At 36.3% G+C, this 14,259-nt stretch overlaps 1 protein-coding gene across 2 annotated transcripts; it reads left to right on the plus strand.

The window, feature by feature from the left end:
- Nucleotides 1-690: 690 nt before the first annotated feature.
- Nucleotides 691-10,305, plus strand: LOC147288637 (paired amphipathic helix protein Sin3-like 2). Of its 2 annotated transcripts, none has more exons than XM_086239803.1 (24): nucleotides 691-1,028; nucleotides 1,121-1,196; nucleotides 1,870-2,055; nucleotides 2,157-2,337; nucleotides 2,487-2,585; nucleotides 2,710-2,883; nucleotides 2,967-3,264; nucleotides 3,900-4,036; nucleotides 4,264-4,339; nucleotides 4,425-4,454; nucleotides 4,630-4,820; nucleotides 4,902-5,056; nucleotides 5,342-5,469; nucleotides 5,577-5,831; nucleotides 5,965-6,645; nucleotides 6,781-6,872; nucleotides 6,968-7,588; nucleotides 7,679-7,779; nucleotides 7,868-8,006; nucleotides 8,111-8,260; nucleotides 8,392-8,555; nucleotides 9,015-9,126; nucleotides 9,591-9,760; nucleotides 9,874-10,305. In XM_086239803.1, the coding sequence occupies exons 2-23, from the start codon at nucleotides 1,123-1,125 to the stop codon at nucleotides 9,723-9,725; spliced, it is 4,179 nt and encodes a 1,392-aa protein (XP_086095929.1). In that variant the 5' UTR covers nucleotides 691-1,028; nucleotides 1,121-1,122; the 3' UTR covers nucleotides 9,726-9,760; nucleotides 9,874-10,305. The 2 variants fall into 2 exon arrangements, with proteins under 2 accessions (XP_086095929.1, XP_086095930.1); XM_086239804.1 differs by having other exon boundaries at nucleotides 7,679-7,770.
- The last annotated feature ends 3,954 nt before the right edge of the window (nucleotides 10,306-14,259 follow it).

Genomic DNA, 14,259 nt, shown 5'->3' on the forward strand with positions numbered 1-14,259 from the left:
TGCACAATTCTGGCTTCAAATTTGCATACTTTTTCCTATTATTCATGTTTAATTAAGGACTGTACTTGGGTCACCCCACCCCTCAAATTTCGATTTCGAAAATAACGGTGTATGATCAGAATCGTTCACTTTTTAAATAACCTATTAAAGATCATTTATGTAAAAAAATTAAATTAATCGAAAATCGTTTAGTTATATAACTGTTGTCAATTAAGTAAAAAAACCCATGATTTCCGATTAAAGAATGATTTTTTGACCAAATCGTTGATTTTTTCTATTTAATCGACAACAGTTATATAACCAAATAATTTTCAATTGAGTTGATATTTTGCAGAAATAATCTATAATAGATGATTTAAAAAGTGAACGATTCTAATCATGCAGTAGCATTATCGAAATTGCAATTTTAGGGAGTGAGGTGACCCAAGCACTGTCCTTTAATTTTAATTAGTAAGTGAGGAACATTACATAAATGGGTTTTGGAAATGGTGAGAAGCACACTTGGCACAGATGGCTATTAGCTAAGGTCAATGTTATAAGAAAAAGACATTGGGCCTAGAGTCAGTGATATAGTCCAAACCCGGCCCACCAATGGGCCCAAAAACGAAATCGGAAATGCAAGCACAAAACATCTCCGGAGCAGTGTAGCCTCTCTCTTTCTCTCTAAAGCTAATACAAAACCCCAAAACACAAGCCATCCCTTCACCATTTCGAATTCTCGGATTAGTTCCGCAGTTATACACGTACCAAAGTTTCCTTTTTCAATTTTTCGCTTCTAAAATAAAAACGAAAAATTTCGTCTCGCCTCGTCTTACAAAATTCACTTTCTAACGTAAGAGAAGAAGAAGAAGACGATATCAAAACCATTCCTCTTATTTCTCTCTCTTTTTTTCTCTTATTTTCTTTCTCTCCCTCCCTTCCTTTGTGAGCGATCAAAACCATTTGCTAGTTTCCCTTTCTTCACCGAAGAGATCTACTCACTATTTTCGTGCTTATTTTCCCGGGAAAATCCGGAGGACAGTAGAAAAGTAACTCTTCAACAATTCATTTTAATGGCAAATGCTTTTGGCTGTTTTCTTCATTTCCTCTAATCTGTTCATTTGTGATTTTTGTTTGGCAGGGATGAAGAGAATACGAGATGATGTTTACGTTGGCTCTCAATTAAATCGGCCCCTTGGTTCTTCGCGTGGGGACTCGTAAGTCTCTCTCTTTTCTCTCTGCATGATTTTTCACTCGTGAATTGCATGATTGCTTAAGTTTTGTTTGGTTTCTTGGAATCTATTCCTCATGTCAGTGTATTGTGTAAGATTTTGGTTTTGTTCCCATGTTTATGAATATGTGTACTTGATCATTCGGTACTCGTATTCTGTACTTTTTACCAATAGTGGATTTGATTGGTTATGCTCGATTATGGAATTTCTTCAATAAATTTATTTGGGGGTTGTTATTTATTTCAGTTCAATTGAGTGATAAATTGGTTTTAAGAGGTTAAATTGGAGAACTTTCTAAAACTCGTTAGGTATATTGTTTCAAACAGATTTGCTTTTAGAAAGATGAAATCACATACAGAATATTACTATAGTTTAATTTGGTGGACAGAATGTTGAGGATAATAGTACGAGAGAAAGATAATATTCCATATTCGGTTTCTGAAAATGTGTGTTTTGTCCTTCTTAGATTATATGTATTCTTTTTGGTTGTTGTTGTAGCTGATTTGCTTTAGCAAAAAATGTATCAAGAGCATATGGGTAATCGAAAGAAGTCGTATCTGTAGAGTAATTGTGCTGTAGTTTTTGGTGTTCCACGAATTGCGGTGTATTCTTTTATGATTATATATTGATTGCGAAATTCTTTTTTTTGGCTGTGAAGCAATGGGCAGCCCCAAGTACCGGGGGGAGGAGGTGGAGGAGGGGGCATTGGAGGAGGAGGTGCTGCACAGAAATTGACAACCAATGATGCTTTAACATATCTCAAAGAAGTGAAGGACATGTTTGAAGACCAAAGAGAAAAATATGATATGTTTCTTGAGGTCATGAAAGATTTCAAGGCTCAAAGGTATCTCAATGTACCTTACCTATCATTTATTTCCCCCTGTAATGGATGTCTTCTTGATTTAGCTGCTGATGGATTCCTGCCATTATTCTCGTTTCTTTCAGAACTGACACCACTGGTGTCATTGCAAGAGTAAAGGAGTTATTTAAAGGGCATAACAACTTAATTTTGGGATTTAATACCTTCTTGCCAAAGGGGTATGAAATAACCCTCGACGAAGATGAGACTCCACCAAAAAAGACAGTTGAGTTTGAAGAAGCTATCAGTTTTGTAAGCAAGATAAAGGTGAATAGGTTTTTCTTTTATTTTTTTAATGAAGTACCATTGTTTCCTTATTTCAATATAATAAAGGTTAATAGGTTTTCTTTCATTTTTATTAATGAAGTACCATTTTTTCTTTATTTTTGTTTTATTGATGGACTTCTTTTCTACAGAAACGTTTCCAAAATGATGACCATGTTTATAAATCATTCCTAGACATACTGAACATGTATCGGAAGGAGCACAAGGACATAAGTGAGGTTTACGCTGAGGTAAATATATGTAATTTTCGCATGTTGCGCTTGATGGTATAATGGGTCTCTTGTTACACTGCTTTTTCTTTTTTCCTCAGAAAATATTCCTCCCATGTTCTTAGTAGTTTATATCAATTTTCAGGTTGCTGCTCTATTTGATGACCATCCAGATTTGCTTGATGAGTTCACTAGATTTTTACCAGATACATCAGCAACACCTTCAACGCATCACATTCAATATGGTCGCAATTCATTCCCGCGTTTCATTGAGCGGAGCTCTGCTACACCCACATTGAGGCCAATGCATATGGACAAGGTAAGATATATATATATATATATATATAGATGTTTTCTGTTTTATCTAGTGATTTTTAATGGGATGCTGGCCTCTTTTTACAGCAACGCAGGCGGGATAGGATCATTTCTTCCCATGCTGATCGTGATCTTAGTGTTGATCGTCCTGAGCTGGACGATGACAATGGAGTCATGAAAGTGCAGAAGGAGCAGAGAAAGCGTTGTGAAAAGGAGAATAGGGATAGGAGAAATCGGGACCATGATGATAGAGAAGTAGAGAATGATAACAATAGGGACTACAGTTTGCAGCGTTTTCCTGAGAAAAGAAAATCTTCCAGGAAGGTTGAAGGATTTGGAGGGAATGCTAACTTTGCTTCTTATGATGACAAAGACACCTTGAAGAGTGAGTTATTCATGCTATATGATAGAACAGTTTCAGTTACATGCATTCATGGATCTTTTTTTTTTCTTTTATATTGTTGCATGTAGGTAGTTTGGTTTCATTTTCTGGCTTTTCGGTTGGAAGAGCTGTTGTAATTTTGTTTCAAATTGCAATACATGTCTCTCATATTAATGGCCATTTTGTTTGTTTGTTGTGTTGCCATATCATTAGGTTACACAATGTTTGTGTGCCAACATTGATGATAATTGGATGATGAAAAAATCTGCAATAAAACTAACAAAAAGGCAATTGTTTGATGATTTTTGGTGCAAGGGTAAAATTCTACTGGGAAAAAGACATATTATCTGATGATTTATGTGAAATTGGTACTTGGTCTGAAGTCGTTCATTTTTAGGCGTATCTTGTTTGAATATGCTTTAATAATCCATAATGAGCCTTGTAATTTTTTTCCCATTGATGTTGGGAAACCAGAACTTTTGCTATCACATTATCTGATTTTCAAACCCTTGGAAAGTGATTTTCTTACCTTTATTATTCTTCAGTAGACTATTGCATGGTGGTTTTTCAAAGTTCAACATTTCCAGTTTTTATGTCATGAATTGTGTTTTGCTTATAATCTCTTATTTTTATTTCAGGCATGTACAACCAGGGATTCGTTTTCTGTGAGAAAGTTAAGGAGAGGTTGTGCAGTCAAGATGACTATCAAGCATTTTTGAAGTGCCTTCACATTTATAGCAATGGAATAATTAAAAGGAATGATTTACAAAATTTGGTATGTGTTACAGCATGTTCAATAGTTATCCCACACTTCTAAATTCCTGCATTGGCTGCTTACTCTTTGAGCTAGGGGAAATTGAATAAAGGGCACTTCATAATGACCACATATTTCATCTTTCTACTTTTATTCTTTTTTTTTTCTTTTTTTCTTTTTTAAAGTGACTACGTGATGCTGGTTTGAGAATTTCTTTTGTTTGTTTTGGTAAACTCTGCCCATCACAGGTGACTGATTTATTGGGAAAGTATCCAGATCTTATGGAGGAGTTTAATGATTTCTTGGAGCGTTGTGAGAATATCGGTAACTGTCAAAATACCATTAGTTAAGTTGTTTTCTTTTGGCTCTTGATCCTTTAGATTGTATCTGATTGGATTTATTCTTGCAGATGGGTTCCTTGCTGGTGTTATGAGTAGAAGTATGTGTGTTAATTCTTCCTTGGTCTCTTTCTCATAGGATAATTTAACTTATGAACTCCTTCATTATTTTATTTGGAAGAATATTTTATCTTCTAAATGGAACAGTTTGAGCTGACATAAGATTTCTTCAGGAATTTTTGTTTTTTCTGTAATTTGAGAACCTGTTGATTGCAGAATCTCTCAGTGATGGTCATATATCCAGATCGGTGAAGGTAGAGGACAAAGATAAAGAGCAAAAACGTGAAATGGAGGGAGCTAAAGAAAAGGAAAGATACAGGGAGAAGTATTGGGCAAAGTCCATTCAAGAGCTTGACCTCTCTAACTGTCAACGTTGTACCCCAAGCTATCGGCTTCTGCCAGAAGATGTATGACTTAGATGCTGTATTTCATATAGGACTATATAACATATTCTGATTTGCAACTCATTGGTGTTTGTCACTTTGCAGTATCCGATACCTTCAGCTAGCCAGAGATCTGAACTTGGTGCTCAGGTTTTGAATGACCATTGGGTGTCTGTGACTTCAGGAAGTGAAGATTACTCTTTTAAACATATGCGCAGAAATCAATATGAAGAAAGTCTGTTCAGATGTGAAGATGATAGGTAATTTTTGGTATAAATTACTAACCAATATATAGTTTTTCAAAACTATATATTTTGGTATTTGAGCATGCTTGCATAATCATATAGATTGGTAGAGTTTAGGATCTTATGTACTTTTGCTTTGATCTTGTAATAGTATTTCCTTCATAGCACATTATAAGTTGTTTTTGCAACTTATTTTTGATGGGACAGGAGGTTGCCATTAGGCCTGTGGGCTATGCAACAAGGTTCAACTTGATAATTTTGAGAATTTTTTTCATGTTGGTTTTGATATTTGGATTTTAGGTTTGAGCTGGATATGTTGTTAGAGTCGGTGAGCTCAACTGCTAAGCGAGCAGAGGAACTCTTGAACAGCATTAATGAAAATAAGATCAGTATGGAAACTGCAATCCATATTGAAGACCACTTCACTGGTTTGTATCTATAAGCTGTTTAAGAAGCAATTAAATTTCAAGCATTTAGTTCTGGTATTTTCTTTTTCCAAATTGCTTTGGTTTTATCATTTGATTTTTTATTGCAGCTCTAAACTTAAGGTGCATTGAACGTTTATATGGTGATCATGGTCTTGATGTGATGGACATATTGCGGAAAAATCCAACTCTGGCTTTGCCTGTCATATTAACTCGCCTGAAGCAGAAACAAGAGGAATGGACAAGGTGTAGATCAGATTTTAACAAGGTTTGGGCTGATATATATACCAAAAACCATTACAAATCACTTGATCACCGGAGCTTCTATTTCAAACAACAAGATTCAAAGAACTTGAGCAGCAAATGTAAGTTCTTTATCATTGAAGATTATGATCAGCTGCAAATGTAAATTTTTTTTAAGTTTTCTTAAGTTCTTATCTTTCTGTGGTTCTTTAATAATTGCACCTCCATTCTAATTCTATGTTTATGGTGGAACAGCTTTGGTTTCTGAGATTAAGGAATTGAAAGAGAAAAAGCAGATAGAGGATGATATCCTTCTGGCTGTTGCTGCTGGAAACAGGCAATCTATAGTTCCACATCTGGAGTATGAATACCTTGATATCAGCATTCATGAGGATTTGTATAAACTTGTCCAATATTCATGTGAAGAGGTTTGCTCAACAAAAGAGCAATTAAATAAGGCTATGAGTCTTTATACTACTTTTTTGGAGCCAATGCTGGGTATTCCTTCTCGACCTCATGGTTCAGAGGATGATGAAGATGTTGACAAAACTAGGAGTCGGGCTGTGAATTGTACTGCATCAAGCATAGGAGAAAGTGATGGAAGTCCTGGCGGTGATACTACTATGGTGAATTTTAAGCAGCCTAAATCTTTGTGTAATGAAGATGAAAATACTTTAGCAGAAGTGGCAAGTTCTAGGACTAGTTTGGCTAATGGCGATCCTTTAGCTAAAGAAGATGGCAGTTGTGATGCAGATCATGCCCATAGGGATGGTTCAATCTGTAATAATATTCGACCAGAGAAAGACCAGAAGAATATAGATGTCTCTGATAAAATGAGTGGACTTAATAAACAGATTGCCTCCATTGATCGAGTAGCCAATTCCAATGCATCAGTTACAGATAATCATGCTAGAACCAGCTTGGAAGTGGCATCAGGTATGGTCATCTGAATTTGTTCCATTTTCCCTGAAGTTTTCTTATTTGATTGTTCTGGAGCCAGTTACTCTTATGATTTATTCTACTTTGTGGAGTTGAATAATGCTTTAATTCTGGGATTTTTTTGAATTCAAGGGTCAGTTGCAACTACGTCAAGACCTGGTGACTCTATCAGTGAAGATGACCATTTACAGAAAGGAAATGCTGATGCTGTTCCTTCATCAGAGGTATGAGTCTGGAATATTGGCATCTTTGAGGTCTCTTAGTCGATATCACCAATTGATTTTGGTATTGCATACTGATATTCTTTTTGGTGTTTCAGGGCGGTGATATTGCAAAGCCTTCTTCATTTGCTAATGGCGTGTTTTCAGAAAGCTCTAAAGTTAACAATCATCACGAAGAGTCTGTTGGGCCCTCCAAAATTGAAAAAGAAGAGGGTGAATTATCACCTATTGGTGATTTTGGGGAGGATAACTTTGTTGTCTCTGGAGATGCTGGGGTGCAGGCTATGCCTAAGTCAAACCATAGCGTTGAAAGTAGGCAATATCAATCTGGGAATGGGGAAGACATTTGCTGTCAGGATGCTGGAGAAAATGATGCAGATGCTGATGATGAGAACAGTGAAAATGTTTCTGAGGCTGGTGAAGATGTCTCTGGCAGTGAGACAGCTGGTGATGAGTGTTCCCGAGAAGAGCATGGAGAGGAGGAGGATGTCGAACATGATGAGATTGATGGTAAGGTTGAGAGTGAAGGTGAGGCTGAAGGGATGGCTGATGGGCACCTTGTTGGAGGAGATGGCATGTCCTTGCAACCGTCAGAACGTTTTCTTTTGTCTGTGAAGCCTCTCGCAAAGTATGTACCAGCTGCTGTAGTTGAAGAAAGGAAAGACACTCATGTTTTCTACGGAAATGATAATTTCTACGTTCTTTATAGGCTCCATCAAGTAAAGAGACCCTTTTTTTATTGTTTGAATTAGTTTACATCTTTATTTACTACTAGATATACTCAAAGTTTGACTTCTTGAATTTGCCAGATTCTATACGAAAGGATCTTATACGCAAAAACAAACTCAACAGGTGCAGAAATGAAGTGGAGAACTTCAAAGGATGGCAGTTCTCCAGACCTGTATGCCAGGTGTTTTGTCGGCATTTTATATAGATTAGCAACTGCTTGAAGCATTTTTTTTTTTTGGGTGCATCATTTTTATCTATTTATTGTGCAGATATATGAGTGCACTATACAATTTGCTTGATGGATCTGCTGATAATGCAAAATTTGAGGATGAATGCCGAGCAATTATTGGAAATCAGTCATATGTATTATTCACTTTGGACAAATTGATCTATAAATTTGTTAAACAGGTTTGCTCACTCGTATTTTCCTGGGTTCTGACCAAAAAATTTAAAAAATAATTTCTGTGTATTTGCTTTTTCTGCCAAGGTTCTGAATTGTGGTTCTTTTGCAGCTTCAAACCGTTGCAACTGATGAGATGGATAATAAGCTTCTTCAATTATATGAATATGAAAAATCCAGGAAAACTGGGAAGTTAATTGATTCTGTTTATTATGAAAATTCACGTGTCCTTCATGAGGAGAACATTTATAGATTAGAATTTGTAAGTCCTTTGACACTTATCCATTCCCCAACCCCCCCCCCCTAAAAAAAAATTTAATTGCCTGTAAATTATTACTTTTTTTGAATATTCTGTCTGATTTTGTGATTGTTTTTGCTGACTCCTTTATGCAGTCCTCTGCCCCCTCCCGGCTGTCCATCCAGCTGATGGACAGTATGAGTGAAAAGCCTGAAGTGTTTGCAGTTTCTATGGAACCTAATTTTGCATCTTATCTGCACAATGATTTTCTGTCGGTTTTTCCTGGCAAAAAGGAGCCGCATGGAATAACCCTGCAGAGGTGATAATTGGTCTTCATATTTTACATTGCATTAGAGGATAACAGTAGGAGTCTAGCTCTTCACACAGTGAGCACTTGGCATCTTACATAGTTTAGGTCCTGTTTCTCTGCCTAAAAGTGTTCTCATGGTTTAACTACATAACATATTTGCATGTTTTAACCTTCTCTCCCTCCCTAACCAAAATAATAGCTAAAATAGATCTTAAAAGCTTTGTTATATACTTATATGCTTGAGTCAATATACTTCTCTGAAGAAACATGATAGGCTCAGAAATGATCATCCAACGGATGTTGGGAAGGAAAAGTTAAATGTTAATTCTCTCGTAGTTTCAATGTCACTATACGTTAATATTAGATAACAGAAGTTCAGGATGCCTTGTGGTATAATTTTGAGCTAAAAGTTTCTGGAAGGTCTTTGTTAGCTAATGCCTAACTTGCTGCTTTAATATATTTTTGCAGAAACAAGCGCAAATATTCAGAGGAAGATGAATCCTCTGCCTTCTGCAGGGCCATGGAAGGTGTTCAATTAGTCAATGGGTTGGAGTGTAAGATAGCTTGCAACTCATCCAAGGTATCTTGCCTTTTCATGGTCATGTCTTTCATATCTTTAGCACCAACATCAGTTGTATTTTATTTTCAATACAACCTATCATTTGCTTAGTGTTTGACTTTAATTAGTTCATGTTTTATTTTTTGAATTTCTGTTTGCACTGAGTACCTCCTTGCTACATGTCAAAATTTTTTAAAAAAATTCTAAAAAAAGGTCTTTTCAAATGTCAGCATCATTCCATGGATCCTAGATGAAATTTTTTGTTGTGCTCTGTTTATGCAATTGGTCATCTTAGTGATGCTTTATATTCAACATATCATCTTCTGTCATCTCTCTTTGTGTTGGGAAAACCGTGGAACTGGTTTTCTATTTTTTTGGGTGGGGTTTGAAAGATAGTCTAAGCACAACTAGGGAAATGATTGCCACATATTTACATGCATGTTTTGTGTCCACGGAGCTCTATTCATCAAAGTATCGTGTGGCAGATCTCTTATGTTCTCGACACAGAAGATTACTTCTTCCGTATGAGAAGGAAAAGGAGAAATCCATCAGGGAGCAGATCACCGTATTGTGATCAGACGAGAGTACAGCGGTTCCACAAATTCTTGTCAGTCTCATAATAGCTTAGAATTCCTTTGAGATTGGGAAGCTCAAGGTAGACCTGAGATAATCGTTGTTGAAACTCTTGCAGGGATGTCTTTTGTTATCTTCATTTGCTATACAAGTAATTAGAGTGAGATTCAACCATTGCTTTTCGTATGTCTGTAGAAACCATTGTTGCAGTGAAACCGAAAAGGTTTTCTTGAGGCGATATCTACTCGATTTCTGACAGACTGGAGAAAAAGAATGGCCTGGACACGCACCGTGCCAATGTCGGAAGAGTGGCCCAATGAGCCATTGTTGTGTATATAAGGTTGGTGTATGATAATTTCGTAGAAAGGTATTAAAGTTATCGTTCTGATCTTGTCGTAGATAGTATCTTTTCTTCCATTTCCCCCCACCTTCATAAACACAATGTAAGTGTAACAAATTGGTCAAAGAGCAGTTAAGTACCGAGTTTTTAACAAACCCCATGCTCTCTTCCTCTAAATACGACTCGTTGATTCATACCAGCAATTTGCAGGCATTACTGCATCATTATTGATTTGTAGAACAGGTTCCTTAAATTTCAATGTAAAATAGTGTGAAATTATTTTCTCAGTAGTAGCTTGCTACTTTGTTCATTCTTCATCAAGAATTTTGTTTTCTGGAAAAGCGATGTGGCAGATGGTATTTTATATTTGCCGAATTTTGTATGTCATCCACTCATACATCAAAGCTGTACTATGTATGGACATTTTTTTTTAAGGGGAAAATTTCGAGGACAAATAAAAGCTGAAATCACAACAACCACTTACGTTACATGAGCCCACAAAAATTGGTTAGAATCACAAGGAAGGTGTTCCGAACTTTAATTAAACCCAGCAAACAGATATCGGGTTGTCCACGTGTCCTCGTATATGCAACGGACTCCTCGATTAAAGATCCACTTTCTGCATGCTTAGTTGCTCACTTTCTCACCCACTTAACAGTCGTAACCATTCTTACTAAAATACCCTTGAGTCGCTGAAAAGTTTTATTTGTGGATGCTCAAAAAATTTCGTCCAACTTATTTTGAAACAAAACTATTTTTCTCCATGACTCTCACATATTTGATATTTCTCACAATATACTTCTATGTTGGAAAAAAAAATTACTACTATGTCATCTGCTATATCACTTTTGAGTTTTGATAACCAGAATTTTGGGAAAAACCTTTGACTCGTGAGACAAACAAAAATCTTGTGATTAGTTTTTTTTTTTTTGGGTGTATTATTGTTATTTACTTTAAAATATTTGAATAAAATAAAAGGTTTGAGTATATAAGCACTCTAAAGAAAAGTGAAGTTGATAAAAGGTTAGCATGATGAAGGCACCATATAATCTTATGTCACTTAAACAAAAAAAAAATTTGAAAAAAAAAATCCATCAAAAAAAGAACTTGAACCAAAAAGAGAGAAACCCTCAATCAAAACCAAAACATTATAACTTTTTAAGGCTGACCTTTTCACCTTCAACACAAAGGGGAAAAAGGAAAAACCAAAGTGAATTTTGAAATTGGTTTTCAAAATGAATTAAAAGAAGATACATTAAAACCTCTTTATAGTAATAATGTTGAGACCAAACCAATTTCATTACTATAAGGAGCTTATTAGTTAATAGAGGTGTATTTACAAAAATTATTTTTTGACTTAGCTATCCTTAATGAAAGTTGTATGGATACAAAGTACTGCATTAATAGTGGAGCGTGTCAATTTTCAAGATGTAGACATTGGGAAAGAGAGACACCTAGTGTATGTATGTAATGGTTAGGAAGATACTTAAAAGAATAATCTTGAAAGTGTACAATTTTGCATTGCTCTATTTAATGTTTCTCTCTCTAAGTAAATTCTATAAATACATACAGTACAACCAATGCAATCTTCAACCAATTGTGACATTGCATATTTTTGGTCTTATTGATAATTATTATTATGTGGAAGCAAATTTCTTAATATGGGACCTAAAATTTTTTTATTATATTTTAGAGGTTATAACTGGCCCAAATTGGGACCGAAATTTTTTTATGACTAGATGAAAGTTATTACTATATAGAGTATCACTACTAGACCTGGCAAAATTTATCACGACCCGGAACGACCCGCAAATTTGCGGGTTTGGGTTTGAGCTAATTGGGTCGTGTTCAAATCGTGTAGACCCGATAACAACCCGTTTAGATAACGGGTCGTGTTCGTGTCAACCCGCGAAACCCATTAAGACCCGTTAAGAATAAGGGCATTTAAGTCATTTTCTACACTTAACAAAAAGTCAAAATATCCTAAGTTCCTAACCGGCTAAAATGCTAAATGGCTAACCCTAATCTAATTCACTTTCACACTTTCACTTTTTCACTCGACACTCACACTCAGCCGCCACCCCTCAGTCCCTCACCTTATCTCTGCGAAATGCGATCGCCGATCTCTCCCTCAGCCTTAGCCTCCGTGATCCATCAGCCTCTTTGCCTCTTAGATTCTCTCCCTCAGCCTTAGCCTCATCAACCCAGCTGCCAACAATCAACATCTCTCTCTTATGATGCAAATATATAAAGTATAAACTCTGCTCTGCATTCTGCAATCGACCCCACAGTCCCACAGTCCCACACAACCCAGCTGCGATCTTAGCCTCATCGACCCAGCTTCTCCCTCTGCGATCTTAGCCTCATCGACCCAGCTTCTCCCTCTGCGATCTTAGCCTCATCGACCCAGCTTCTCCCTCTGCGATCTTAGCCTCATCGATCCAGCTTCTCCCTCTGCGATCTTAGCCTCATCGACCCAGCTTCTCCCTCTGCGATCTTAGCCTCATCGATCCAGCTTCTCCCTCTGCGATCTTAGCCTCATCGACCCAGCTTCTCCCTCTGCGATCTTAGCCTCATCAACCCAGCTGCCATCTCTCTCTTTCTCTTGTCCCTCCCTCTGCGATCTCACTCTGCAAGTCTGCAATCGACCCTTAGTCAGTTAGTCTTTGTGATCTCACACAGAGTCTCTCTCTCTCTCCCTCTCGAGTCTCGACCCTCAGCCTCCATCGACCCTCAGCTCGACTCAAAGCCTCAAAGGTACTCCGATTTCCGAAACCCTCTTTTTTGTTTGATATTTTATATTTTATATTTTCTAATGATGAGATGATTATTTTTAATTTGTATTTGTACTCTGAAACCCTAAGAAATGTTCAAATCAAACTTTTTTCGAGTTCATTTTTGGAGTTTTAATTTTTAACGATTTTGAAAATAGGGTTATTTTCTTTGTGTAATTTGTATGGAGAGTATGAACATTATCTACTATTGGGAATATTACCTAGCTTATGATGAATATATTTATATGCAGAGCAGAGTTTATATATAAGCATTTCAATATTTGAATGGAATTGATTGGAGTATTTCTAGCTAGCCACCTGGTTTTTACTAGTTCAATATTTGATGGAATTTGTTAATCTGGCTCTTTGTTTTTATATATAACTAGCTTATTAAATGTTCAATGCAGATGAATCCTAGTCCTACAAGTAATATTGTTGAGGAGTCTGGTGAAGTTTCAGTGAGAAACAATGTGGGTCAAAGTGCTGAACATGTAGAAGATACAGCAGATAAAAGCCCTACAAAGAAAAGGGCAAGAGGCATGGCAGTAGGTAAGCGTAAATTAAGATCTCCTGCTTGGACTTTGTTTGAACCATTGCCTATGGAACCAGATAAAAAGAAGTGTGCTAAATGTAGACAATGTGGTGTGATATATATATGTGATAGTCAATGTGGGACGGGTAATATGTTGAGTCACATGAAAAATTGTCCTAAGAAAACACATGGTGATTTGCAGCAATTAATGTTATCACAGTCTGGATTGCGTTCCCCAAAATTTGATCATGAGAAATTTAGAGATTTATTGATAGAAGCAATTATCAAACATGATTTACCTTTTAGCTTTGTTGAATATGAGGGCATTAGAGCTTTATTTGCATATATATCTCCTGATATCAAGCTGCCTTGTAGAAATACTGTTAAGGCATGTGTTTTAAGGATGTTCAAAAGGGAAAAACTTAAACTTGGTAATTTGTTAAGTATGGTTCCAGGAAGGATTTGCTTAACATCTGATTTATGGACCTCTTTGACCACTGATGGATACCTAACTCTTACAGCCCATTTTGTTGATCAAGAATGGAGATTGCATAAAAGAATTTTAAACTTTTGTCATATGCCCCCTCCACATACTGGTGTTGCTTTGTGTGAAAAAATTAATTCATTATTGACTGATTGGGGGATTGAGAAGAAATTATTTTCTATTACTTTGGATAATGCTTCTGCAAATGATTGTTTTGTTGATCATTTGAAAAATCAATTGAACTTTAGAGGTCTACTATTAATGAATGGTAAATTCTTTCATGTTCGCTGCTGTGCTCACATTTTAAACTTGATAGTTCAAGAGGGACTTAAAGAAATTGATCCCTCTGTTTTAAAGATTCGTGAATGTATCAAATACATAAGGGGTTCAGCTGGGAGGAAACAAAAGTTCTTTGAATGTGTTGCACAAGTAGGGATAGTAGGTAATAGGA

Source organism: Dryas octopetala, chromosome 4 (genome assembly GCF_963921425.1).
Source record: "Dryas octopetala chromosome 4, drDryOcto1.1, whole genome shotgun sequence".
Classification (NCBI taxonomy): Eukaryota; Viridiplantae; Streptophyta; class Magnoliopsida; order Rosales; family Rosaceae; genus Dryas; species Dryas octopetala.